This window comes from Lepisosteus oculatus, chromosome 8 (assembly GCF_040954835.1).
Source record: "Lepisosteus oculatus isolate fLepOcu1 chromosome 8, fLepOcu1.hap2, whole genome shotgun sequence".
Classification (NCBI taxonomy): Eukaryota; Metazoa; Chordata; class Actinopteri; order Semionotiformes; family Lepisosteidae; genus Lepisosteus; species Lepisosteus oculatus.
Genome location: NC_090703.1, coordinates 9,318,717 through 9,344,738, shown reverse-complemented (window position 1 = coordinate 9,344,738; position 26,022 = coordinate 9,318,717). Strand labels below are relative to the sequence as shown.

Here is a 26,022-nt window from a genome sequence, read left to right as displayed (position 1 = left end):
ACTGTCGGGCCAGTGTATGAATAACCTTCTTTCGTAAATTCTGTGTGTAGTGATGCCAGGAGTTCTCTATATCTAGAGTCACGATGATGACTGAAACCTTGGACTTATCGGCTGGTGTACATCTCTCTGGGTCGGCACTGCTGGACTGTCAGTGAGCTCCGGAGGCCTTGAATGTCTGCGATTAATAACGTGCTGTCTGGCTGAAGCTGTTACACATGCGTTTCGGTTTCTTTAATTTAGTATGTTGTATGATTTTGTTTCATCTTGGTGTATATATATTCATTTGAAAGAAATGTCAGAAACACCGAGAACTGACAGCTTATTAAAAGTACAGAATCCACGTTATTAATAAAGAGATCTTCATCATAATCGCCATTTTTTAAACGTATTGTAATGCCGATTGCGTTTGTGCCTATAGTACTGTCTACGAAAGTCAAGAACGATGACTGAAGAAAAACTAAAGAGATTAACCGCGTGTCAACCTAGGAAAACCACAGCAGCAGATCAAAGGAGCACACCGTTTTTTGGCACAGCTGTGCTTACTTGAAGAATTTTTAAGTTTACATCCGTACATTTGGATCTGGGTGCTCTCAGGACGTCAACAGAAATGCCTTGGCCATTTTCAGAATCGATCAAAAAGCGGGCGTGCAGATACCTGCTGCACCGATATTTGGGCAATTTCCTTCAAGAGAAGCTGAGCCTGGATCAGCTCAGCTTGGATCTCTACCAGGGCACTGGGTCATTGGCGCAAGTCCCTTTGGACAAATGGGTGAGCATAGGCGTTCTTGTAATAATGAAATGTTAATAATGTAATAAAACAATTGTGATCCTCATGAGCAATGTAAATTTGTTTTAATTGATAAAGCTTTTTAGGACAGCCTTTGCCGTTCCGGAGCCCACACACCTGCTAGTTTTTATTCCAGCCAAGTTTAATTTCTTAATTGAAGAGTCAACTGTTGTAACGAGTAGCTTGATTGGAACAGTAAGTCTGTGCTCCTTTTGAAATGGAATAGGGAGAAGGTGACCTACAACATGTTGTAGGCCACTTGGATAAGGATTGGGATCCCCTGCTGTACAAGGTGAAATTGTGAGGGGGCACATTTAGGACCAAGAAGATGCTTTTTCTGCAAAAAGAGTTGCGAGGGTTTCAGACAAACTACCCAGCCATGCTGCTGAGGCTGAATTCTGCAGAAATGTCAATCATCTTTTTTTCTTGGTGTTGTACACTGTCAGAATCTTAGAAAGTTATTATTTGTATGGATTAACACATTCAGGCAGTGTGAATGCCTGTTTACATACTGTATAAAATTTCACCTAAGTGTTTGTGCTGGATATTTTTCCCCTCCGGAATAAACTGGACAGCTGCCGAATCAGCAATGTCATTGTACCCATTGAGTGCAGTTTCTAATAAAATGATATTTAAAATGTTTTATGCTTCTAACATCAAAAGAGAGAGAACATGCTCTTATATAATCAGGTAATCCACTTATTCAGAACAACTTATATGAGAAACTGTCAGAGCTGTTCTTATTCCAGGCCTTTTGGGTAGGTGCTGTCTTGCACACTGTAGGGAGGTTTCTGCAGATGTGTAAACTGGGCTCAGTACAGATATGGTGTACAGCTTAACTATCAGGTTATTTAACTGTCTGTTCCAATAGTGGCATTAGAGATTATGATCACCTTAAAAATAAAAAATAAGGTCACCATTTTGGGGTCTGAGAGTTCATTTTGGGGGAAAAATAACTAACACTGGAAAACCTGACCACAGACAACATATATTTAACATGAAATACATTTATGTGTTCAGATATAAGCCTAATAAACCATATGTTTTATCAAGCTTGGTAGCATTTAGATTAGATAGAATGTCCATTGTTGCATCTTAATTCTATGGACTAGGCCTTTTCTGTTAGAAGGTTTCTGTTGAAGATGAGTAGATGATGAATAATGCTTAAGTACGTAATATTTCCACTAAAGAATTTCACAGTTCACATCTCTCTTGATTCAGACCGCAAACTGAATGCGTCTTTTCACATCGCCTCAGAGTAGGATTGCTGGCACTGTTTTCACTGCAGCATTTTCTCCCCAGTCCTTGAATGAAATCCTGGAGTCTGCGGACGCTCCCTTTGAGGTGACGGAAGGCTTCATTCAGGCTATATCCCTGTCCGTACCCTGGGCCTCTCTTCTGCAGGAGAACTGTGCGCTGGAGGTCAAGGGGCTGGAGATGGTGTTCAGGCCGAGACCAAGGATGGGTGAGTAGAGAGCACTTTGCCCGGTGGCAACACTAGAAACTCACACGACAGATTCTACTCAGTACAGAGGGACCCAACATTTTGTATGTGAAATATTATGAACTTGCCTATCAACAACAGCTTAAAGCAGTGAACAGTAATAAATTGCTAAGTCCTTTATTCCCTCAAAGTAATATTATTGACACACCGCAGTGGAGATTGTATTATTCTGCCTCTAATCCCTGATAGAAATAAATTCAGAATACCTGTTTGACAGGTACCACCAAGATCCTAGTGATATTTTTTGTTGTTAAGTTATTTTAATAACATAAGGTTGCCCCCCAAAATGGTATGTTAATAAAAACAAATATTCACCAGATCTGCCTCTAAACTCAAAAACCACTTGTCTCTGCAGCATCCGGCACAGAGCCAATGTATTGGTCCAGTTTCATGACCAGCAGCATGCAGCTGGCCAAGGAGTGTCTGAGCCAGAAACTGACGGATGAGCAGGGAGAGTTCCAGCCCCTCGAAGGGCTCGAGAAGTTCGCAGAAACAATCGAGACAGGTGAGGCTTTGTTTTTCCATATCTTAATCATTATGCATCTCTTCAAAGAAAAGCTACCTTACCAATGTCCTGCTTCCTTAAAGACCTTAGTCCTTTTGTATTGGAAATCACAAAAGAATAACAAGGAAGGAAGAAAAGAGAAAAAAAAAACTTAAAAAAATGCAAAAGAGCTGTGCACTCTGAGGATATAACTGTCAGGGTAATGCAGTTTGGGCCAGAAATGGACAGATTTTATCCCAAACTGCCTGGAGCCCATTTCCCACTAGTGAAGGATTCTACTTTTAGAAGATTCAGAATTCTTTTTAATTCTTATTTTAGTTTTGATCTTATTGCTATCCTTTTGCCACCATCTTATGACCTATGCACATACATTTTTCATTAGTAGCTTCATACCTCGTTTGCACGAAGCCACATCACACAGTCATTTCTCTTAATAATGTGCAGCATAATCTCTTGTGCTAGATGATCACAGAAGCCTGAAATACTAAATATTGCATACTATTTTTGTGTTCTTTTTTAGTGTTAAGAAGAGTGAAGGTGACGTTCTTGGACACAGTTCTCAGGATTGAGCATGTACCAGAAAACTCCAAAACTGGAATAGCTCTTGAAATGCGAATTAATAGGTGAGTTAAAATTGTGCATCTGTGTATTTTCAAGAATACATTAAATCAAAATTAAAATATTAAAACTTCTTAAATAATCACTTACTTTGTACAGAAAATAACATTCTAAAATTCTGAAAAAATTCTGTCTTAACTTTAATGGTGGAGCCTGAATGTGCTTACAGTACACGTTTTTCCTTTTTTTGCAGGATTGTGTACTGTGATGAAACTGGAGACGAGTGTTCTGGCATGAATGTTCATCAGCCCACAATGTTTGCTCATAAAAACCTGCAGCTTACTGGTGTTACCATTTTCTGGGATGAATTCTCAGAAGCTGCCAGGACCTGTTTAAAGTCCCCAACTACACAAACAGTATGACTGTATTTTGTACCATTACGTAGTGTAATCTTTTGATTGTTTAAATTAAGAGAAGAACGTTAACCCTTTGAATCATTTGTTATATTCCATAGGAACCAGAACCAAAACTCTCTCCTAGCTGGAATCCCAAAATCATCTGCGAACCACACCCCCAGTTCACCGAAACGCTGTCGGAGGCCACACCTTTCGAACCCGTGCAGATTGGCTGTCTGAGTGGCAGAATTGAACTCAGCCTCATTTTGAAACAAAATGAAATCCTTCCTGGTGCAAAGGTAGAACAGCCTTTATGACCATTTCTTTTTGTTAATATGCTTGAAAAAATTTTGTCTAATTTTATCATGTATTTTTTCAAATGCCTAGAAATGCAATTCCAATTGCAATCAATTCAAATCAATTTAAGTTCCAATCAATTTAAAGTTTTTTTTCAGCCGTGTGAGTCTTAAATGTGTCTTAAGTTAGCAAATAAATTGGAATTGTTTTCTCTAAATTTCATTTTGTCTTCCAGTTGGATGTTAATGGGCAGATTGATGCAGTGAATGTTCTCTTGTCTCCTCGCCAAGTCCACCTCCTGTTAGACATGTTCGGAGTCTTTTCAAGTCCAGGTTAGTATACATCAAGAGTCCTTGATTTTCACTGACTACACCTGGCAGCTGATCAGCCAATGATGTCTCCTGATGGTGAGCAACTGTACCATGTCTGAGCTAGCTGTACACTATCTGCAGCTTAATCTTCTGAACTGCAAACCCTCTGACTATTGGAAGGGGGCTGAGTGAGAGATCTTAGGGTTGTTTGTGTGTTATTTGTGAACACAGAGGGCGCAGGGCAGGCAGCTCTGAGTGTTAAGGATAGGAAGAGCAGGCCCATGCAGCAGGAGGATGAGTACCGGCTCCACATGGAGCTGAACCGCTATCTGAAGAAGGACACGCTGTCGGCTGGGACAGTGGGGGACACGGACTACTTCGAGAGCGAGACTACTAGAACCACATCGAGCCGCGGTGAGGATGGTTCAGGGACAGTTATTTTGCTTGTTTGTTTGCACCTTCTTTCTGACCGAGATACAAAGTCGTGTGGTAAAAAATAATGTTGTAAAGACAGCAGCAAGCTGTAGTGTTGAATGGGAAACACACTGCGAAATAAGTGTGGGTAGTTTTCATTAGTTCAGTGATTGTTCGGCTTTTCATGTGACTTTATTCCATACATGAGATTTATTTTAAAATGGGATTTTCTGGGCAGCCCTCTGATCTGTTTCTCTCCTCCTAGAAGAAGATGTATTCTTCTCCATGGCTGAGATGGACATGTCTCACAGTCTTTCTTCCCTTCCACCCCTTGGAGACCCACCTACTGTGGACCTGGATCTCTCCTTAAACAGCAACTTCACCCCGTCTCCTGGGGAGTCCCCATCTGGCAATGTGGCTGTAAGTCTCCTTACACCTTTACGAAGAGAGGGCGTTTGCATAAGCTTGCCTTTTTGTGTGATAATGACAATATAGCTTTGAAAAAGCCTAGTTAATGTTTTGTGTTTTCATTGCGTAATCTGTGTAATGGAGTAACTTTATGTAGAGGCTGTTTATTCATAACTCCTCTAACTTGGTTTCCTATTTGTTTCTCAGGCCGTCTGGGATGAGTATCTGGATCCTCCGAGACACAGAGAGAAACAGATGCAGGATACCCCCTTTCTGCCCAGAGACACCAAACCTCAGCAGAAGCTTCTGCGACAAACCTGTAAATGTCAGAACTTTCACTTCTGCTTTCCGTTTCTTGCTTCTCCCTTTGTTTTATCAAATTGTAAGCAAGCTAGTGGATAGTTGAAATATATTTCCATGTTCTCAGGTCTGTGAAACCTTGGGCAGTGGTGCTTGGCAGTTTCAGTTCAGCTAGCATTGCTATCTATAACTTAGTGTCTATAATTTTGTCTTCTTCCCCCTCTAAACAAAAGTAATAGCTTATTTTAATTTTAATTTTAATTGTAGAGCAACTATGGTTGTATTCTTATATTTTGAAATCTAGTACAGTGAAATATGCATGCATAAGTAAACTAATACAGATATTGATTGTGAATAGCAGGTTTAGATGGTAGTAAGCTGGGTGTGAGTCTGGACTGGGACAACATTGCTTTGGTTTCCTCCCACTGTCCAAAAATTAAGATGTCCTGGGATCCTCTCCAGCGTGTAAGAACATAACTGTTACAAACATTTATAAAGAGCAGATTGCAGCGTTCATGGAACACAAGAACAGTTGCAAATGAGAGAAGACCACTCCCCACATCTAGCCCATGTGGTAGTAGATAATTGATCTCATTGGCTTCAACAACATGGCTGCTGTGTTAGGTTCCAGCTCTGAGGATATCTCAATTCCTGAAAATGGCTGGATAACTGATTGTTGGTAATTCTCAATTGGGTGTTTCTTTCAGCTCACCCTTCGAAGTCTCACTGCACAGACGAGTCTCAGCCGGAGGTTGTGTTCAGACTGGCCTTGGGGAGCCTGGCGGTATCTGTGCTTCACATTGACCCCCTGCCACCCCCCGACACCGCCTCGAATGTCAGCCCCCTCACACTCACCGCCTCCGAATTCTTCAGCCGCATCGGCAAAATCGAACCAGACGAGCTGATGAAGGGTGACTTTCCCCATTTGCGCCCAGTTTTCGATGAAGCCTGCCCCAACGATCATCTCAGGTACTCATTTGTTTAATTTAGAGTGCAAAAGCAAATCATTCATAAACTGTTTAGATTCTGCTTAAACAGTGTCACTGAATATGTGTCTTGGAAAGACATAGGTAAAGAAGTGAAGGCAAGAATCTTAAAAATATCAAATCAATTCTAAGTCTGATGTTTAACATGCTTATTTCTCTGAAAAAAACTGGTTTGATTTCTGATTTATCTTCACTTTATAGTCCTGTTTTGCATGCTGTGGTTCATCTCTAATATTGAAGAAACTCTCAGTCACTGAGAACAAAGCATTATTTTCAGGGGAATGCCTTTATACTCACCCAGTGCCCTCTCTGTTGTCAGGTTCCTGGGAACTGGTATTAAGGTGACTTATGAGCAGAGACAGGGCTCCAGCCTGCGTAGTCTCAGCACCGATGTGTCTGTGGGACAAATGGAGCTCCTCGAATGTCTCTTCCCAAATGATTCCCGATCCAGCCTCCCTCAGTACACACAGGTAATAGAGATAGCATTAGACACATGGTGCATTCGATAAACTTGCCAATTCAGAAATTCGCTGACTTTTTTGGATAGAGAATACTTTATTTCCATAGATTGTCTGTGCCTCAGCAATTTTCATAAGGTAACAATATTAAAAGATACAAGACAGCAAATTTTAAATTTTTTCTTGCTGGGGCTGGGATATAATTTCGTAGAAATCAATTCTGTCTGTTTCGGTGCTCGGTATTCTACATTCTGAGATTAATCTGTGACATGGATCCGCATAGTGTTTGTATTATATTGCTGGTGTACGTTTTCATTATTTCTTTTACAGCTGGTGACGTTTGAGTCCATCATTGAGAAGGAATCCCTGCCAACGCCATGCCTCCACCTGATTTACAAGTTTTCTGAACGAAGAGGACCACAGGTAATTAAATCTCTGAGCGTCTGGTTGTTCTGTGTTGTTCAGAGCGAAGTCTGTGTAGACTTCGAACACCTGTAGGATTGTAGAAGATAGAAAAACATATATTAATAGTGGTCTAAAAGCTGCATTTTTGAATGTAGTTTGTTATTTAACATCAAACGTAAAGAACTATATGGAGAAATCATAAACTTTTTTATACCTTATTTTTTTTGTTTGCAGGGTGGTCAAGTGCGTTTGAGCTTAATACCTCAAAAAGCTGACTTTCAGATTGAACTGGGACCTGTGAACTCTGAGCTGGACATCAGCATTGTGGACCGACTGAACTCTTTACTTCAGCCGCAGAAACTGGCCACAACAGAAATGATGGCTTCCCACATGTACACGTCCTACAATAAACATGTCAGCCTGGTGAGAGGGCTTTTTAAAAGCTGCTTCTTAAGTGATATTTTACATTAATTGTCAGAGTAATTTCAAAATAATGTGAAAACAGACATCACTTAAGAAAGTTAATTTGGCCTTATATGTATATGTGCAATTTTGATTTTCAGCACAAGGCATTCACGGAAGTTTTCCTCGATGACTCAAGGACCCCAGCTAACTGTCATGTTTCAGTGGTGGTGAATATGCCCTTGCTGAACTTGGCTGTGCGATTTCCAATTCCTGACCTGCGTTCCGACCAGGAGAGGGGTCCCTGGTTTAAGAAGTCACTGCAGAAAGAAGTTCTGCATTTGGAGTTTAAAGATGTGGAATACAAAACTGAATTTACAGGGGGAACCTCACAGGAGCAGACAAAAATGGAGTTGACGTTCAAAGAGCTGACAGGTAACTTTCATAGAAAGATACTCAGATATTAGATACTAGAGTTTGTTTTATCTATTGAGTCTTCTGACATCCTCTTAATTTCTATCTTGAGCTGCTTGCTAATGAAAGACGGTGGTGCTGTTCTGGAATTGTGGGAAGGGAAGTGGCTTCTCTATATGAATATCTTCAATATATGAAGGAATTTTATCCCAATCATACAGCAGGGTTACAGGATGATGGAGAACAAGCAGCTATCCGGTTCTTCAGGGTGTCACATGGTATGGATGGAGATATGACCTCATCAGACAGTGGTAAATTTGATTGGCCAAGGTGAGCTCTTTTTAGTCACATTTACGAGTACGACTTTACATTCGTAAATTTATATTTAAGTTTCTGAGCAAAACAGCTTGCCTTGTCCTCATGATGATGTTATCCCTGTCCAGGATTGTACTGAAGGTGAATCCAATGGCTGTGCACTCCATTCTGGAACGTGCGACCACTGAGGAGGAGGAAGGAGTTGAGGGCAATTCCCCAGAGGAGGAAGAAGGAGGGCCCCATTCCCTGAAGGATGTCTGTGACTTCGGAAAGCCAGAGCCCTCTCCTTTCTCCTCCCGAAGGGTCATGTATGAAAATGAGGAGGTGAAAGCTTCTGCTCCACAGCGTCTACACATTTAATTTCATGATCGGATAAAAATGCTAGTTAAATTACATTGACTCTTATGTGTACCTTTATCATGGTGCTGGAGTACTGCTTTAATGAATCTTTGAGGTTTTTTAAGTAATAGCATTTAGTGTCCTGGCATTTTGCCCATAATGGCCAGGTACTATGACCAAAAAGAAAAGGAAAAATAACAACTAAAAGGCTGTGTATTGTACTAAATATTCTGAATCAGATAACCTTTGTAAAAGCCATTTGTTTAGAAAATGATTGTGCAAGGTTTTTTTTTATCTCAAGCATGACATAAAACATCTCCTGACTCCCTCCTCTTCTGCAGATGGTTATACCAGGAGATGTGGGTGACATGACCACTTTTCAAGAGAAGACAATGAGAAATTCACGGTACATTTTGGAGCTGTCGTTGCCAAATGTTGAATTATCACTGCCAAATAAGGCCTTTTATGAGAAACTGCACAACAGGTATGTCAATGATAGAGAGTAAAGGTGTTTTATGTTATGTGGCATAAATCTGTGTTACTGATGTTTCTCTCCTGGGGTCTTTACTGGCAGAATAAATAATGACCTCTTGCTGTGGGAGCCAACTGCTCCTTCTCCTGTGGAAACTTTTGAAAACATGTCCTATGGCATTGGCCTGTCAGTAGCAAGCCAGCTCATCAATACCTACAGCAAAGACAGCCTCAGCCAGTTCAGAGCAGCAGCACCAGATGGTAAGAGTGTCTTGACTTCAGACTGACATAGTGTGGTAAATTCTTGCACAGAAGCATGTTGTTGCTCTCCAGTATTACAGTTTGTCATCACTTTCTCTTAGCTTCACAGTAATGGGACTTGATGGTATACTTCTGTAAACAGGATAGGATGCCTTATTCTTCAACAAAGTGTGTTTTGCTTTTTTTCCTTAAAGAAGATAACCATGTCATGTTTTGTTTTTGAAGCAACAGTTTGAAAAGTATGCCAGACATTAAGAAGTAATAAACATTCATTTTGCCAAACATAGTACAGTCTTTGTACTTCAGTTCTTGCACAACGTCTTTCTCAATCTTTGACAGTCCTTTTGAAGATCCCCTCTGGAAGTAGTCCTTTGTGCCCTTTTTTTTCAGATGAGGAGAGTGGTTCAGAAGACGAGACGATGAATTATAACTCCACTGCAGACGCTGGTCTGAGATCACGTAGGAAGAAGAAGCATGAATCGCAGAACAAAACCTCACAAAGCCTGTTCTCCGTCATTCTGACGATCAGTCACGGGCTGGTGACCTTGCAAACCCATGCCAAGGTAATCCTGGCTACAGTGGGGTTTCCAAACCTGTATAATAAGTTGAAATCCTAAACAGTGTAGCAGAAGAGGGGAAAATTGTGTGCTTTTTCTTTTTGTGTTGATTTAAAATTAAATATACCTATAAGCAGCTTTGAGTGCACAGTTGTCGTTGCGTTTTATATTTTTCGACCTTGGTTCTGACAAAAGTATAGGTGTTTTAATAGTATCACTCATTGGGGTTTTTCATATTACTGATTGCTTCTAACACATTGTAGATATTGAAAGCACTCCAGCTCCTTGCCTTTCTGTTGTGCTTTTGATCCACCCACTTGTTAAGACTGAGCATTTGTCACTGTGATGGACTAATTTCTAAAGCAAATATTGCGTACTGTCAGTACTCTTAGTTCTTTGACTGCTGATCCTTGATATAATTGTTCCTTTCAGCAAGAGGATGAGACTGTAATGAAAGACAAGCATGGAGAGTTCTGGCTAGAAATTGAGGGTGGAGTACTGTTCAGTGTAACTCAGTACGAGGGTTCTGAAGACCAGCATTACATCTGCCTTCATACCAGTAACCTGTGTCTTTACCATCAAGGTAGGTAGTGCTGGTAACTCTATGAATCAGACATCTGTAGTCATTAATGCATAAAATTGTATTAATAGATTATTTTTTGACTGCAGTATAAAATGGAAATGTATGCAGATTAGGGTATACAGTATTTCTATATAAACGTGTAAGAAATCTAAAACAGATCTCTATCTAACGATTTCTATCTCGGAGGTAATTATGTGTTGATCAATGTTAAGGCACAGTGGACGGAGGCGTTCCTGTGTCCGATGTGAAGCTGCCCAGTAAGACGCAGCCTCACTGGCTTGAGCCCACCATTTACCGGTCCGAAGAGGCGTCCCAGTGCAAGCCGTGCCTGTCTGAAGGCATCGGGGTGGAGGGTCAGAACATGCTCTCTGTTGCAGTGAAGATTTCTTCCCAGAGTGTGGAGCGCAATGTGAAGGTAGTTACCTGTACCTTAGAGTTTTCTTTTTCTCTGTTTTTTACCTGTGCCTCTCTCAAAAAAAAGAAAAGTCGACTTTTGCAAAAAACAGGCGTATGATATCTCTTTGACCTGTGGTTGGTCTTTTCATCATTAAGGATGCTGTTGTGAATGTAAAACAAAAAATAAATAGGAATGCTAGAAGACTTAATAATGTTTAGTGTGGGCCAGAAACAGGCTAACCCAGCTGGACTGTGCTTGTCTGTGCAGGAATTCCTGATCTCCGTGGGAGTGAGAGGGGCCACTCTGCAGCACCGTGTTGTTCCCCAAGGTCTCAGCTGGTATGAGCAGGTCAGGCCAACACAGAGAAAGTGGTTAAATCAGCCATATTTGTAATGCAGACGTTTACCTGAGGGTGGCGCATGGGTTAGCATTGCTGCCATGCGGTGCTTGGGCCCTGAATTCAATTGTGGACCCGTGTGCTATCAATGAAGACGAATGTTTGTATGTTCTCCTCACGTTCATGTGGGTTTCCTCTGGGTGCTCCGGATTCCCGTCAGTCTGAAGACTTGCTTGCTGGTGGGTTAGTTGGCGTCTGGGAAGATTGGCTCTGGTCTGAGTGTGTGTGTTTGTGTCAGTGTCTGCCCTGTGATGGACTGGTGTTGGTGCATGTTGTGGCAGTTTTTTTTCAGATATCACTTGATTTGCTCGGTGTCCTGCTCAATGAAAAAAAAAACAGTGTTGTTAAAAATACGATCGTAGCATACCTGGATTGCAGAAATGCAGATTTTTAACTTTATTGCTTAATATTTATTATTTGTTTTTTCCAATAGATTCTGGATTTTCTCAATGTGTCAGATGAGCCTGTGCTAGGCTACACCCCTCCTGCCTCTGTCACCACCCTTCACCTTCACCTGTGGAGCTGTTCTCTAGACTACAGGTATGTTGTATACCACCTTCGCAGGCTTCATACACAGCCTGAGCCCAACAAGGACATGGGCCAAGAGCTCCATTTTATTCCTATTAAAGGGTAAAAAGTAATATCAGAATCATTTGCAGGATGTATACTGTGTGTCTTTGGAAAAACTCACACCCCCTTTCCTACATCCATTACTGTGTATGCATACTGAGTATCACAAGCAATTTACCAGTTAAAATCGCAATTTAATCACAAAATTATTATGGGGAAAGTAACTCTATTCTTTGTAGCATCAGAACATTAAGAAAGTATAAATGGAATCCATCTGGCCCATTTTCAGGATCACCAGCACTGGTTTGTATTGTAGCTTGTTCCCCCCAACCCTACAGTATGTCCATTAAGATTTTTATATATAGCAGCTCACAGTCAGGTTTGCCATTAATCACTACAAATGAAGTTTTGTAGCGACTCCTAGACACTCCTGCCCAGACGGTTCACACTCGGACCTCCAAATCGATCTTGGTGATTTGTGACCTCCGACCTATATCATGAAATGTAATTGCCGGGCTGTGTTTCGCTGTAACATCTTGCTGAGCTCTTTATTTAAGACCAGTTCCCTGCCTGTTCAGAGCTCCAACATTGAGCTCAGTTCAGTTTTTCTTCCCTGAACTGAAAAGCTACTTTTATTTCTTCGCTGCAGGGCTCTGTCTAGGCAGGGAACTTTTTTTTGTTCTTGCCACACTTCCTTCCCCTTGAGCTGCTCTCTAAGCACCTCAGCTAATCCGCCTCAGACACTAGGGCTGCCCCGAATTCTTCCGAGTCTCTCTGGCATCTGTACTGGGAGCTGGGCTTGCCATTCCACACTGTCCCTGCCAGCGCGGCAGGCACCGGATCAGGAGCCATTGTTCTCTGGAAAAGCTCCGTACATTAGCTCTTGTTCTCTTTCTTTGTTTTCCCAGGCCTTGACAAGTTAATTATCTCATCACTTTCCCACTGATGAGGTGGTTTTGTTCTTAAGCAAATCATTTAGCTGTGTCACTGTCAAGAATTATCAGTTAATCTAAATGATACCAAAAACATTCATTCAATATACTGTATCAAAACTTTTTTCTAAAAATATACATGCACAAATAGAGACACTTTTCTTTTGATGTATTTACAGTATATGCATAGTTACAGTATGTAATGAATAAGGCTGTGTAACCTTTATGTACAGGGATTAAATCATTCTTTTAAGCAACTAATGCAGTTTAACGTTTGTTACTTATCTTCTTGTTTTCAGACCTCTATACTTGCCAATCAGGTCACTGCTCACAGTGGAGACTTTTAGTATCTCTAGCAGTGTGTCACTGGACAGGTCTTCCTCCACACTCAGGTAGAAACTCATCTTTTTTATTAGTCTTTTTTTGACGATTTAATTAAATCAAACCTAACCTAGGAGTGTTGGTCAGAAATTGGAGAAACTCTGCAATCATAATCAGTGCTTGACTGCATGAATTTAAAAGGATTTAAACAGGATAATGGTGCTTTTGATATCGTCATCATCTGTTTTACATATCAGTATTCAGAAGAAAAGGAAGTAAAATTATATACATATTAAAGGAAGTATAATTTAAAATATTATGCATAACTTTTCACTTTAACAGTGCAATACCCATTTTTTCTGTAGACACTAAAAACAATTGTATTTTTTAGGATCATTTTGGATGAAGCTGCATTGTTTTTATCAGACAAGTGCAATACCGTTTCGGTCAATCTTGGCAGAGGTGAGCTAACACTTTTTTGAATTGTAAAAAATAAAGCTAAAGGTTTTATCAGGAGCACAGTATGAGGTTGTAGGCAAAATTAAACCTAAACGTTCTGAAAGTTATGCTCCCTGTTAACATCAATAGAAAATATATTATTCTCTTCTCAGCAGAATAGGTTATTTACTGTTTCTCCTTGAATCATTTCCTTCAGGAAGAAAGTTTCTTTAAAATGTGAGCCAACTGCTGTCAGTGCACAAGTGCAAAACAATGAAAAGAGCTTCTGTAAAAACAGAATGTTAATGTCATTCTGGAATCTGGTTCTCGGGCGGCTGTTTTTGCATACTCTGCATATGTAAAAGGTCACAAATAATTTACTGGTTTTCCACACTGTATAATCAGAGCTGAGTCAACAGTATACTGTATGTATAGTATACTGTATGTGTAATACATTATATGTAACATTTTATTTATATTAGTATATAAATAACTTTAGTGGTAGTATTGAAGTGTGTTGTGTTTTGTGTGCTGGTCTGCAGACTATGTGCAGGTTGTGGATATGGGTCTTCTGGAGTTGAGGATAACAGCTGTCAAACCAGGAGCAGATGGAGAAAGGGTAAGAAGTGGTACAGTAGATCGATAAGACGCTTATTCCAGTAGCAGTCTCTGAGTGTCTGCAAAACACCCAAATCAAATGGCAATCTTGAAATTACTTTATGGCACACACCAGAAAAAGTTATGTTTTATCTTCAAGGCCATTCCCTAAAATTGATTAAATTCATTCACACCAGCAGAAACAGGCTTACAGTTTAGCACTTAATCACTAAGCAACAAGGTTGCTTTTCCAAACCTTTTTACATTAAACAGTGCTCATGGAAGGATCTTGCAAATATTCTATTTGCAATATTCTGTTCTTGCAGATAGGACTGTAAAGAGAAAATGCTAATTTATTAGCATTTATTAAATGCATTATTTAAGGCATTATTTGCCTTTTTGTTTTAATGATTTTGGTGCCATGGTTTGTGTATCTACAACCAGGTAAGTATTTCAACTTGGCTGTGCTCTGTGTTCTTTCCTCCTCAGACTGAGCCACGGTTTGAGCTGCGCTGCTCCAGTGATGTCATTCACATCAGGACATGCTCGGACTCCTGTGCTGCACTAATGAACCTAATTCAATACATTGCCAGCTATGGGGACCTCCTTCCCCCGCCTGGGCCAGAGACCAAAACTGGGAGCTCCAGACAGAAAGCCAAGGTCAGTCAGTAGTGCAGAGTGTTCTTCACCAACTGTGATCACGCATCTACTGTCTGTAAAGGTGCTGGATGAATAGCAGGTGGATGTCATAGTTGATAAAGCCTTTCACCTCATGGAAAAAACTTCAAACATGTTTGAGAACGTGCATTTGATCAAAAACCTGGCTAAAACAGAAATTAAATATTCCATAAGTATTCCAGCTGTGATTTTGTGGGTAAATCGGATGTCCTTTCTATATTTCAGACTGACATTCTCGGTAGGCCCCCCTCTCAGACTCCACTCCTCCCTGAAGCTGAGCAGCAGATGCTGCAGGACCTGATGAGTGAAGCTATGGAGGAGACTGACGGCCAGCAGACTCTGTCTCCACAGGAGCGGCAGCACAATGGTGAGAGCACTCACACAACAAACCCCGCTCAATTAGCTCTCGGCTAAATCCTCCTTCATTTCACCTTGTTAAGAAACGCGTCTTTAAGTTTACGTTTGACAATACTTTAGGCCTCAAAGTTTTGTTAGTTTCGTGTTTTGTTTTATTCACTAAAATGGTTTTTAAATGGTTGTTTTTTTCAAGGTAATAGCACTGTTCAGCTGCCAACACATTGCAATTGCTACGGAGGAGGGAGAATACAGTAACATAGCTTAGCTCCCTACAATGGACTTCTCCTTCATTGTGATCTTCTGCAGGAGTCCATGAGGAGTTGAGCCAGACGCTGGAGCCGTCCCGCTCTGATCTCTTCCTCTTCCCCGATGAGAGTGGGAATCTTTCCCAGGAGCCCAGTCCCACTTTCACCCCCTACCACACCCCACTCATCTACACTGGCTTGGGCGACACCGTCCCCGAGAGCGATGACTTCTGTATCCTCGAAACGCCTGGCGGAGGCAGTGCTGTAAGGATTTCTCTGTCACCTAGTCAGAACGTGAGAACATCCAGGCTCAGGTGTCTCGGATTTAAGGGCAAATTGTTACTAACCCTGAAGTCAAGATCCTTTTTTAGGATTCCAGTTAAAGGCAATAACTTTTTGCACAGCCAGATGGTCTTTTAAAGCATACAGTCTGTATTCCGCAAACCATATTTCAGTCAGTCATTGCAATCATCAAGTAGTTCAAGTACAGTAGGTAGCTGCGTCAGCATGCATAGGGTACAAAGGAACAAGTTAATGTTTTGATCATAGTGTGCACGAAGGTCTGACTTGTAACAGCAGGTTAGAGCGCAATACTATTTCTTACCAGAAGTAAAATTAAAGAATTATGGAATGTAATGCAAAACAAAATTAACTATATGAATTATTTGTTGGCAGTATAACTCATTTTTAATTGACTATCCTGAGCAGGCTGTTAAATTTTATGAAAGCTTGCTGTTTGCATGAGCTATAATTCTGAAATGACAGGGAATAAACATTAAACATTTCCTGAAATATAGAAGAAAATTGTGGTTGTGTAAAGGTGGAAGCAAGGGTTTTTTTTGTTCCTTTTTTCACTTCACTTGAGGATATAGACACCTGCAGCTGGAATGTGGGTTCTATGTCTATTTGTTTTAAATAAGAAAATATAAATTTTTGATAAATGAGTCATGAGATTACTCTTAGATTGCATGTATGTGTATGTTAATTTTTGTAGTACAACACATAATGTTCTGTATTTGTGTGTGTGCATACACACACTTACACAGCCAGTCCTTCTGCACCTTCACGATCACTTCTTATTGTTGGATCTGCTTTTCCCATTGGAGCTTTAAAACTGTTTTCATAAGGGAAAACTATTTTGCTCTCAACTTTGCAGCTGCTAATGCAGCTCTGGCAAACCAAGGAGTTTCTGCAGGGATTTTCAAGTGTGTAGTTACCCACAAACTGATTGATCAGCATTCAGTTCACATTCATATGTTGTGTGCGTTTCACCAGAGACATGTCACAAGGCTGAAAGAAGCTGCCGTGATATTTTTTTGGTACATCGGCAGTGTCTCTTTATACAGATGTTTTGAAATGGACAATTAGTATTCAGTGAACAAAAACATAGGCAAGTTAGGGTACTGTATGATTTAGCCTATGTGGTCTTTTGTGTTGTACAAGGTGTAAGGTATCATAAAGATGCTACAGGACAGTGTTTGTTTCAAAGTTCAAGTGTAGATAATGTGAAAGAACAAGTAAAGCTTTATTTCATGTTGAAAGGAAAGGAAAAGAGACGTTTCAGCTGTGGAGCCTTCTTCAGGCAAGTTAGGAAACTGTATATGAACCAAAAAAATAGGCAAGTTTTTTCAGCCGAAGTTTGTTCAGCCAAAATATTGCGTCTCATTTCCTTTCAGCTGGAATAAACCTTTACCTGTTCCTTTGCAGCCTACACTTGCTAAAGCAGGTACCTCCACGGATTTGTACAGATAATGTGGCTGCTCCCAGTTTCCTTCCCACTGTTCCGCGAAATCTTTCCACGTGAAGATGAAATTGCAATGTTATGTTCTCCGCAGGATCGAGATGAGGAGCCTGTGGTAAACAAGCTTACTGCAGACTCCATTCACATTAAAGAGAATCACTTCAGTATGCCACTTGGACGGACTGACTCCAACAAAGCTCCCTTGCACTTCCCTGTTCCAGAGGTCAGATACTTGATCAAGGAAATCTCTATCATCTGGCATCTTTATGGTGGAAAAGATTTTGGGACGGGACCATTTATGTCATCCCCGGCCAAGAGCCGAGCGTAAGTATTTCAGTAGGCTAATTGGTGCCTTGCCTTGTGTCTGGAGATTTGCTTTAAGAAACCAAGCAAGTTAGATTATGGACTAAGATGAAGTAAAGAGGATACGTTTTGTTTAAAATATTTCAGTAGGTCGGAAACAAAACTTGGATTAGGGCCCCCCTACACGTAACTGAGCTTGGAGGCATTTTGCTGCTTTGACTGAATCTCTCCCTGTTTCAGCTGCACGCCTCACAGCTCTCCCTCTCAGACCCCTGTGAGACTGGGCAGGGCCGCGGGGCGGGCAGGGGGCGGCAGGGGAAGGAACCCAGACGTCCTGATGGAAATACAGCTGAGCAAGGTAAGAGCCAGAACCCGATGAAGAACTAAAGGCAAACTGAAAACATATCTCCCACCCTCCACCTTCGGGGCTGAGGTAGAAATGCATTTTAGATGTTTCTAGAATGGTTGTTCCAGGGGTGGCACGGTCAGTATTTCTGCCTCGCGGCACTGGTGCCTCGGGTTCAATTCCTGACCTGGAGTGCTGTCTGAGTGAGTCGGTATGTTAGCCCCAGGTTCGCGTGGGTTTCCATCGGGTGCTCCGGTTTCCTCCCACCGTCAAAAAACATACTGGTAGGTTAATTGGCTTCTGGTTAAACTCGACCTAGGTATGAGTATATACACGTCTGTGTTTCTACCCAGTGACAGACTGGTAAACTGGTAGAGGTCGGGTACATCGTCCAGGGTACCATACCTAGTGCCCATTGCAGACCGGGATAGATACCAAGTTTCCCATGATCCTAATTTGGAAGAAGGATTTCGAAAATGCAGATTTTTGCAGGATGTACAGTATCAATACTGATGTCAACAATGTGGGACGTACTTAGATACTAAATTGTTTTAAACTGTTAATTCGTAAATGAAAATGGCATTGTGTTTGAAGTCGTGTGTTCCCTCTGCGCTTTGGGGGGTGGTGTCTCTTTTTGCAGGTGAAGTTCCAGCATGAAGTGTACCCTCAGTGCCAGTCTGATTCAGAGGTCAGTGTCGCCGAACAGCCAGTTTCTCGCCAAGTCTTCATTGTCCAGGATCTGGAGATCAGGGATCGCCTGGCCGCCTCTCAGATGAACAAGTTCCTCTACCTCTACTCCAGCAAGGAGATGCCCAGGAAGGCGCACTCTAACATGGTGAGGGTGACCATGCCAACGCAACACAATGTGTTGACATATAGTGAGTTGACAAAGCTGTGCTGAAGAAAAGCAATGCTCTTTCTCACACAGTTAACAGTGAAGGCCTTGCATGTCTGTCCAGAAGCAGGCCGTGCCCCTCAGGAGTGCTGTCTGCGTGTTTCCCTGATGCCACTGCGCCTCAATATTGATCAAGTAAGGCAGTGGATATTGTGCTTTCTCTCTGTCTTACTTTGCCTTTTTAATTTTATTTTCATTTTGCTTGCTCTTTCTGGATACTTTTTTGCCAGATGAGGCTGAGGGACTTTTCCAAAACAATTTATATTGGAATTTTCACAAAATCACATTTTTGAGATATTATACCCTTCTCTGAATGTTACGGAACAATTTCTGAAAATTTAGATCTCATACAAAAAAAAGTTTTTTTTCCCAGTAATGAAATACACATAGATTACACCTTCTTATCTGCCACGCTGCGTTTATTGTGAGTTCAGTAACATTCTTTTGAATATACAGGTTTTTTTGGTATAGTATCGACAGTAGCCCAAGGGGGATTGAATTATTGCTATATACCGTATATGCAAAACTTAATTTGAGTGTCGAGGTGGATGTTAATATTTTTTTCCGTCTCTCTCTACACAGGATGCACTGTTTTTCTTGAAGGACTTCTTTGCCAGCTTGGCTGCTGAGGTAGAATTATTGGCCCCACCAGATCAAGAAGGTAGAACTTTTAAGAGAAATTTGCAAAAGATATTACGACATACAAACATATTTTCACTGTCGGATTGTTTTCATTTGCTGGCAAGGGCCAGCATAGAGTTAAATTGCAGTAAAGAGTGCTGAATATTTGCTAAAGCTTCCTATGAGCATGCAGTGTGCAACTCTTTTTCACGATTATCAGCTAATCTTTTTTTTTTGTATGCGTGCCGCTGTTTGTTGGAGAAGGCACAGATTCATTTCCTGTTACTTGGTAAACTGTGACAGAGAAGGCAGAGATCCAGGACGTGTGCAGGACAGCGATGTGATGTGTTTTTCAGTGAAGAAGCCTCCAGCTCCGGACCTGTCCTGCAGCTTTCCCAAGCACATGGGCGGCAGTCAGGACCCCGCCCCCATCATCTCGGTGCCCGGGCAGAGCAGGCCAAGCCAGAACGGCATGACCCCCTCGGGCAGCGCCGAGGCTGGGGAGCCAGAGCTCCCCGCGCCAGCGCCCTTCACCGACCAGCCCATCTTCTTCCGGTAAGGAGAGAAAGCTTAGGCTATAATTAAGAAATGGATGCCAGTAGGTGAGGGTGGGTATTTTTATAATATGCGCATTAAAAAGCAGCGTTTCCACCTTCTGGTCTGATCTCATCAGATCTCGGAAGGTGAGAGAGGCTGGGGTTGGTAAATATTAGGAAGGGAGACCTCCAAGGAAAGCTGGTTTAATGCTGTATGTAGTTTTGGTGGAGCAGTAGGTGGCACTCTTACATATGGACCATAATAGTGCGCTAGTACAGTGACAGAGAACACGTCATCCTTTAGTTTGAAATGTTCAGCTGAGGTCCTGACAGCTTGGTGATTAAAGATTGTTTATCAGAGCAGGGTTGTTAACCATTGTGTCCTAGCTAAATTACAATGTGGCCTCCCTAAAGTTACCCTTAATTCAGCTAGTGAAGAAATGGACCAGATTTCCACTGGATCTGTTATGTACTGGGCCAGCTGGCACATAATAGAAGCCAGTCATTACACACACAAGGGTGCTGCATTTAAGGAGTGGAGAAAGTTGGGTCGTGTCTTATTGGTGTGAAGCTCTTTGCGATGAAAGTTGTTTATGTATATATGTATGCAGTTTATTCTTGTTTTCATTTTTCAGAGAGTTTCGATTTACTTCTGAAGTGCCCATACGCCTGGATTATCATGGAAAGCATGTATCCATGGAGCAGGTAATGCAGTTTCTCTTGTTGAAACAGTAAGACAATGTCACTTATGTATTGCTTGAGCTTTTGGTGATGGATCTAAACTCTGTCTTTTAAAATCATATTCAGAACTGCTTATATATTAATAAATGTTATTCAGAAGGCACATTCATGTGACAGAGGATTTGATAGTGTTGTGATGATCTATTGATCCTTTTCTTTTTGAGTTGTATTTAGAAAATTAATCCAAAGCACAACTGGATTGGATATTAATATACATCAACAGTTATCTGTTTGTTGATGTTAATTTTGCTTTTGCAGGGCACTTTTGCCGGAATTGTAATTGGTTTAACTCAGTTGAACTGCTCTGAGCTCAAACTCAGGAGGCTGTGTTACAGACAAGGGTATGTTTACTTTCATGTTTTGGGGGCATCTTGAGAAAGGTGCACATTAGGTTTCAAACTATTTTAACACTGTAATTATACAGTTTATACTAGTTTTGTGGTATTAGCCTTTTGTTATCACACTGCAGTGTTTAAAATATTTTTTTCTTTAAAAATTACCTGATTTGAATAGCTAATCATTATAACACTAGAAAAACATGGACAGAAGGACTGGACTTTTCAGGTTGAAGGCATTCCTTTGTATTTCAGATTGCTGGGTGTTGATAAACTCTTTTCATATGCAATAAATGAATGGCTCAGTGACATTAAGAAGAATCAGCTCCCAGGAATTTTGGGTGGAGTTGGGCCGATACACTCTCTTGTACAGTTAGGTGAGTTCATGATGACATTTTATTGATCGCATGGGTAAGCAGTTACTCCCAAAGATTGCAAAGATGTGCAAAACAAGTACACTGTCTGTACAGCAGATAAACCGTTACACAACTTATAGACTCCTCCTGCACTGTACTATGTGGATGAATAACTGTTCCAATTCATTGTCTTCAGTCCAGGGACTCAGGGATCTAGTCTGGTTGCCAATTGAACAGTACCGCAAGGATGGCCGGATTGTGAGAGGCTTCCAGCGTGGTGCCGCCTCCTTCGGGACATCCACTGCCATGGCAGCTCTGGAACTCACTAACCGCATGGTGCGGACCATACAGGTACTGTGTGTTATGTAACGCTCCAGTCACTTACTTACTCCAGGAACTTACAGGAAACTATTCTGTAGTGCAAGCAACTTCTGAGTAACAGAGTTAGGGAGTTGAAAAAATGCCCAGTTGTCTGCCTTGTAGTTAAGCACTCAAGACTATACTGTTCACATTTAAAATATTTACATTGTTGCGTAAGAATTTAGATTGCAGTATAATAGAATTAATTACCCTTCTTTTCTACGCCTTCTACAGGCAGCAGCAGAGACAGCTTATGATATGGTTTCCCCCGGACCCGACGACAGCGAATTAAAAAGAATAAAGCGCTTCTCTCATTACCGATTGGCTCACCAGCCAGTGGACCTGCGGGAGGGAGTGGCCAAAGCATACAGTGTCTTTAAAGAGGTATCGCACAGATGATAGTAAAAGAGAAGATCTGAAAAACAAAACAAGTGGCATCTGCTTTCATATCCAAGCATTTCCTAGAGTGCTTGCTTCGGCAGCACATATACTAAAATTGGAACGATACAGAGAAAATTAGCATGGCCCCTGCGCAAGGATGACACGCAAATTCGTGAAGCGTTCCATATTTTTGGCGGACAGGTGGCTCTGTGGCTAAGGATCTGCGCCTGTGACTGGAAGGTTGCCGGTTCAAATCCCGCAGCTGGCAGAGGAATCCTACTCCGTTGGGCCCCTGAGCAAGGCCCTTAACCCTAACTTCTCCAGGGGTGCTGTACAATGGCTGACCCTGCGCTCTGACCCCAAGCTTCTCTCCTTGTCTGTGTGTCTGTGTCTCCATGGAGAAAAGCTGGGGTATGTGAAAAGACGAATTCCTTATGCAAGAAATTGTATAGGGCTAATAAAGAAACATTACATTATTATATTATTATAGAGCTACTGTTCTTTGGATTGCTCCTTTGACCATAGATTGGAAGAAAATACCGACATGATACAGTAGGTCTGGGCGACATGGCCAAAAACATTATCACGATAAAAGTTTTCATATCAGTCGATATCGATAATTATCACAATAAATGTCAAATCATTATTTCTTTCAAGCTTAAAGGCATATTTTTCTACTGAGTGAAAGTTGAAGAAACCAGACAGTTAATTGGTAAATTAAACAACTATTTTAAGAACACAACAAAAAGTTGCCAAACAGCAGAAACATTAAACAAATCTGAGGTAGAGAATATTCAAGTCTTTTTTATGTCAAAATATGCATGAGTAAAATTTACAAAATAAGTATCTTAATAGAAAAATGTAATACTGCAGTGTGATAAAACACACATAGAAGATGGCTCAGACAGACTGCAAAGTTTAAAGTGCTCTGTTTTATGTCTGATCGTAAAAAGCCAAAATATCTCCATATTACCGAAATTGAATGACCTTTTCTGTCGACGATGTCATCGTCCTTCGAGCCGGTTGTTGGCAGCACTACATTTGCTTCAGTGTCGCTCATTTCTCCACTCAGCCACCACTGTGCAGGTAAACAACGCCACGTTACCTGCCCGGTCTGCAACATGCACGCGCACTCGCGCAGATGCGCACATGCGCAAAGCATAAACATATATATTGAACATTTATCGAACTTTTGTTAAAATTATATCGCGATAATTATCGTTATCGAATTATCGCCCAGCACTATGATACAGTACCATTGCTTTATATTTTCTGCATTAATGAGAACTAAACTGGGGCGGCCTGTTTCCGGTTTCTGTCTTGCAGGGAATTACTGACACGGCGTTTACAATCTACGACACTGCTACGCGAGAGCACGAACAGAGGGGTGTCACAGGGGCTGTAGGTGGCGTTCTGCGTCAGATCCCCCCCGCTGTGGTCAAACCTCTCATTGTCGCCACGGAGGCCACGTCCAACGTGCTCGGCGGGATGAGGAACCAGATCCGCCCCGATGCCCGGCAAGAAGAGTCCCAGAAGTGGCGACTTGGGGAGGAGTAGACATTCAAGAGGCAGAATTCCCACAGGATTAAGATCTGATTGGTTCCAGCAAGAGAAAGAGCAGAGCTATAGTTTTGTCTGCAGTCCTAACATCATTGTCAAGCATGGGGCTGTGAATTACCTACTTCTGTAACCAGGCTTACACCAATGTGTTGTTAAATACTGGAAGCATTGAATGATGCTGCATACATAATCATAGCTGTTAGGGTAAAATTAATAACGTTGATCAAAACTGCTTTACCCACTTTGTTAATCTCACAGACGTGAACAGTGTAAGCTTTTACTAAACCGCCAGCTTGTTTCCTTCCTGACACTCTCCAGCAGTGCCTTTCTGTGAGTGTCCGGATTATTATGCTTTAGGTGGTACTGCAGAAAAACGTCTCAGTGATTTGGAGAGGAGAGCATATAAATTGATCTGAAAAAGTTTTCTGTGCCATCTGATCACCGTGGCTGAAATTTTGTTCTTCTTTATTATGTGCAGGTTGTATTATAATTTAATGTCAAGTGTTTTTGTTTCACAATGCCCTGATATCACGAAGTAAAGTCTTCTTTGTATCTGTGTTACTGCACAGCAAAAGCTTTATTTTTAATGGATTCATCTCTATGGTCATAGGGGGGTAAAAAGGCATGAGTTTGATTGGTTCAATGTTATTTTTCTAAAGGCTTCAGTTGATTTTCTGAAGAACTTAAGTTGGAACCAATCCCAGGAGCTTTGTCTTAAAAAGGCAAAAATACGTATAGACGAACTGCCCACCTCTCATATATTGCCTTTGATTCCCTTGCAATGAACTGGTCTGTGCAGAATTGTCCTGTCATGATTCCATGTACTGTATGAACATCAGGTCTGTTTTGATGTAGTGTAATATCCTGTAACTTGCACAAAAATACAACATCTAAGTTTATTATGTAGAGCTGTATGATATAAGGGATGATGTGATAGTGCTGATGATAAAAATAAGGAAAGTCTTTCCCCTTTTTGATAAGAGTATAAAGCAACATTATACTTAAAACCATGGTATTACAATCAAAACCATGATAACTGCAAACAGTTGTGTATATTGGAAGATGTTGCATAAGAACTGCATAATGTTAGGCTATGATTACTCTGCAAATGAAAGGGACACAGGCTGAAAAGATAAATTTAAGCTCTTGCAGAAACTTTGTGAAATTTTTCAGAGCTGCTGCCTAGTTGTTTTCCTGCAATATAAAATAGAAATCGATAATTACACAGGATTCTGTTTTCTTCCCTGTCCTTTTAAAGGGAGTGCTGCTTCAGTAGCTTTTCAAAAGGAATGGAAAAAATTATTTTTTTAAAGGAATGCTTTTTTTGCCATCTAGAAAATGGCCTGCACTCTCTGTTGCAACCAAATGAGCTTGTTGGGCAGAATTGTCCTCTCATTTTTAACCTTTCTTTGCTCCAATACATTTCTTCCTTCAAAAAACATTTTACAAGAGGTGACTCTCTGCTGTTTGATTAAAAACATGTTTTGCGATACTGAAAATATACTTTGCTGTTCTTAAATTCTTGAGTTTTGATTCCCACCCCCATGTTAACTGAGTTTTATTTAAGGATTTCAATACATTACCATGGGAGAATGTTTAATATGTATTGTAAATGGCTTTAAATATATAAATATATTTGTTCTTAGAACATGTACTTGCCAGTGATTGTTTTCCCCATTATTTTCAATATTTCTAGGTTTAACTGCTATTACTGCCCAACATATAACAAAAAGTCTTAACTATATACTCTCAGCTTTGTTAGCTATTTTTATACATTGTGAGGGCAGGGGTCATACATTGCTAACAATCTGTAGGATCTGTGTTTATGTACTGTACCATTGTTACAGTGAGACCAAATTGGTTATGGATTCTAATTACTTTTCCCTAAGCTAATTTCAACACTAACTCAATTGACTGGGGTGGGATAATTGTCCATGTATATTTTGTTTATATTTTCTCTGTAACACCAGTGATGTTTCTTAGTCTGTAGGGGATATTGCATTGCTTGTATATAGTTAGTGTACAGACTGGATAAAGTAAATTTGTGCAAATGATATTAAAGCATGTCAACAATGTAAAAGGGAAATAAACTATTTAAGTTCTCTTGTGTTCTCTTGTTTGAAGGAGGGAAATTCTTGTATGTGCTCAGATATACTGAAGCATTGCTATCTTTTGAATATCTATTGTATCTATTGAAACTCCACGAACCACTAACCAGTTTTATAAAATATATAATCTCGATTTT

At 40.8% G+C, this 26,022-nt stretch overlaps 1 protein-coding gene and 1 non-coding gene across 6 annotated transcripts; both read left to right on the top strand.

Moving 5' to 3' along the window:
* Positions 1–32: 32 nt before the first annotated feature.
* LOC102689799 (autophagy-related protein 2 homolog B) lies at positions 33–25,880 on the top strand. Of its 5 annotated transcripts, none has more exons than XM_069193179.1 (42): positions 33–769; positions 2,090–2,252; positions 2,647–2,796; positions 3,317–3,419; positions 3,608–3,770; positions 3,869–4,048; positions 4,282–4,378; positions 4,589–4,771; positions 5,040–5,191; positions 5,387–5,498; positions 6,187–6,448; positions 6,785–6,935; positions 7,254–7,346; positions 7,563–7,751; positions 7,892–8,165; positions 8,366–8,474; positions 8,588–8,783; positions 9,140–9,282; positions 9,373–9,530; positions 9,921–10,093; positions 10,520–10,670; positions 10,883–11,085; positions 11,335–11,415; positions 11,898–12,004; positions 13,266–13,358; positions 13,679–13,749; positions 14,268–14,344; positions 14,812–14,982; positions 15,226–15,367; positions 15,664–15,866; positions 17,438–17,667; positions 17,887–18,004; positions 18,633–18,827; positions 18,921–19,022; positions 19,470–19,548; positions 19,865–20,063; positions 20,680–20,749; positions 21,044–21,126; positions 21,376–21,497; positions 21,673–21,827; positions 22,071–22,220; positions 23,544–25,880. In XM_069193179.1, the coding sequence occupies exons 1-42, from the start codon at positions 608–610 to the stop codon at positions 23,772–23,774; spliced, it is 6,246 nt and encodes a 2,081-aa protein (XP_069049280.1). In that variant the 5' UTR covers positions 33–607; the 3' UTR covers positions 23,775–25,880. The 5 variants fall into 5 exon arrangements, with proteins under 5 accessions (XP_069049280.1, XP_015205732.1, XP_015205733.1 ...); XM_015350246.2 differs by having other exon boundaries at positions 5,387–5,504; XM_015350247.2 differs by having other exon boundaries at positions 5,037–5,191.
* On the top strand, positions 22,303–22,409 carry LOC138241108 (U6 spliceosomal RNA). Its single transcript, XR_011190302.1, has one exon. It is a non-coding gene; the product is annotated as a U6 spliceosomal RNA (small nuclear RNA).
* Positions 25,881–26,022: the final 142 nt, after the last annotated feature.

What these genes read in the sequence shown, in the direction of transcription:
- LOC102689799 (XM_015350245.2), top strand. Translation starts at nt 608, where the DNA reads ATGCCTTGGCCATTTTCAGAATCGATCAAAAAGCGGGCGTGCAGATAC. An exon ending in ACAATAAACATGTCAGCCTG is followed by an intron (nt 7,752 to 7,891) that starts GTGAGAGGGCTT and finishes TTTGATTTTCAG; the next exon opens with CACAAGGCATTCACGGAAGT. An exon ending in CAGGAGCAGATGGAGAAAGG is followed by an intron (nt 14,345 to 14,811) that starts GTAAGAAGTGGT and finishes TTTCCTCCTCAG; the next exon opens with ACTGAGCCACGGTTTGAGCT.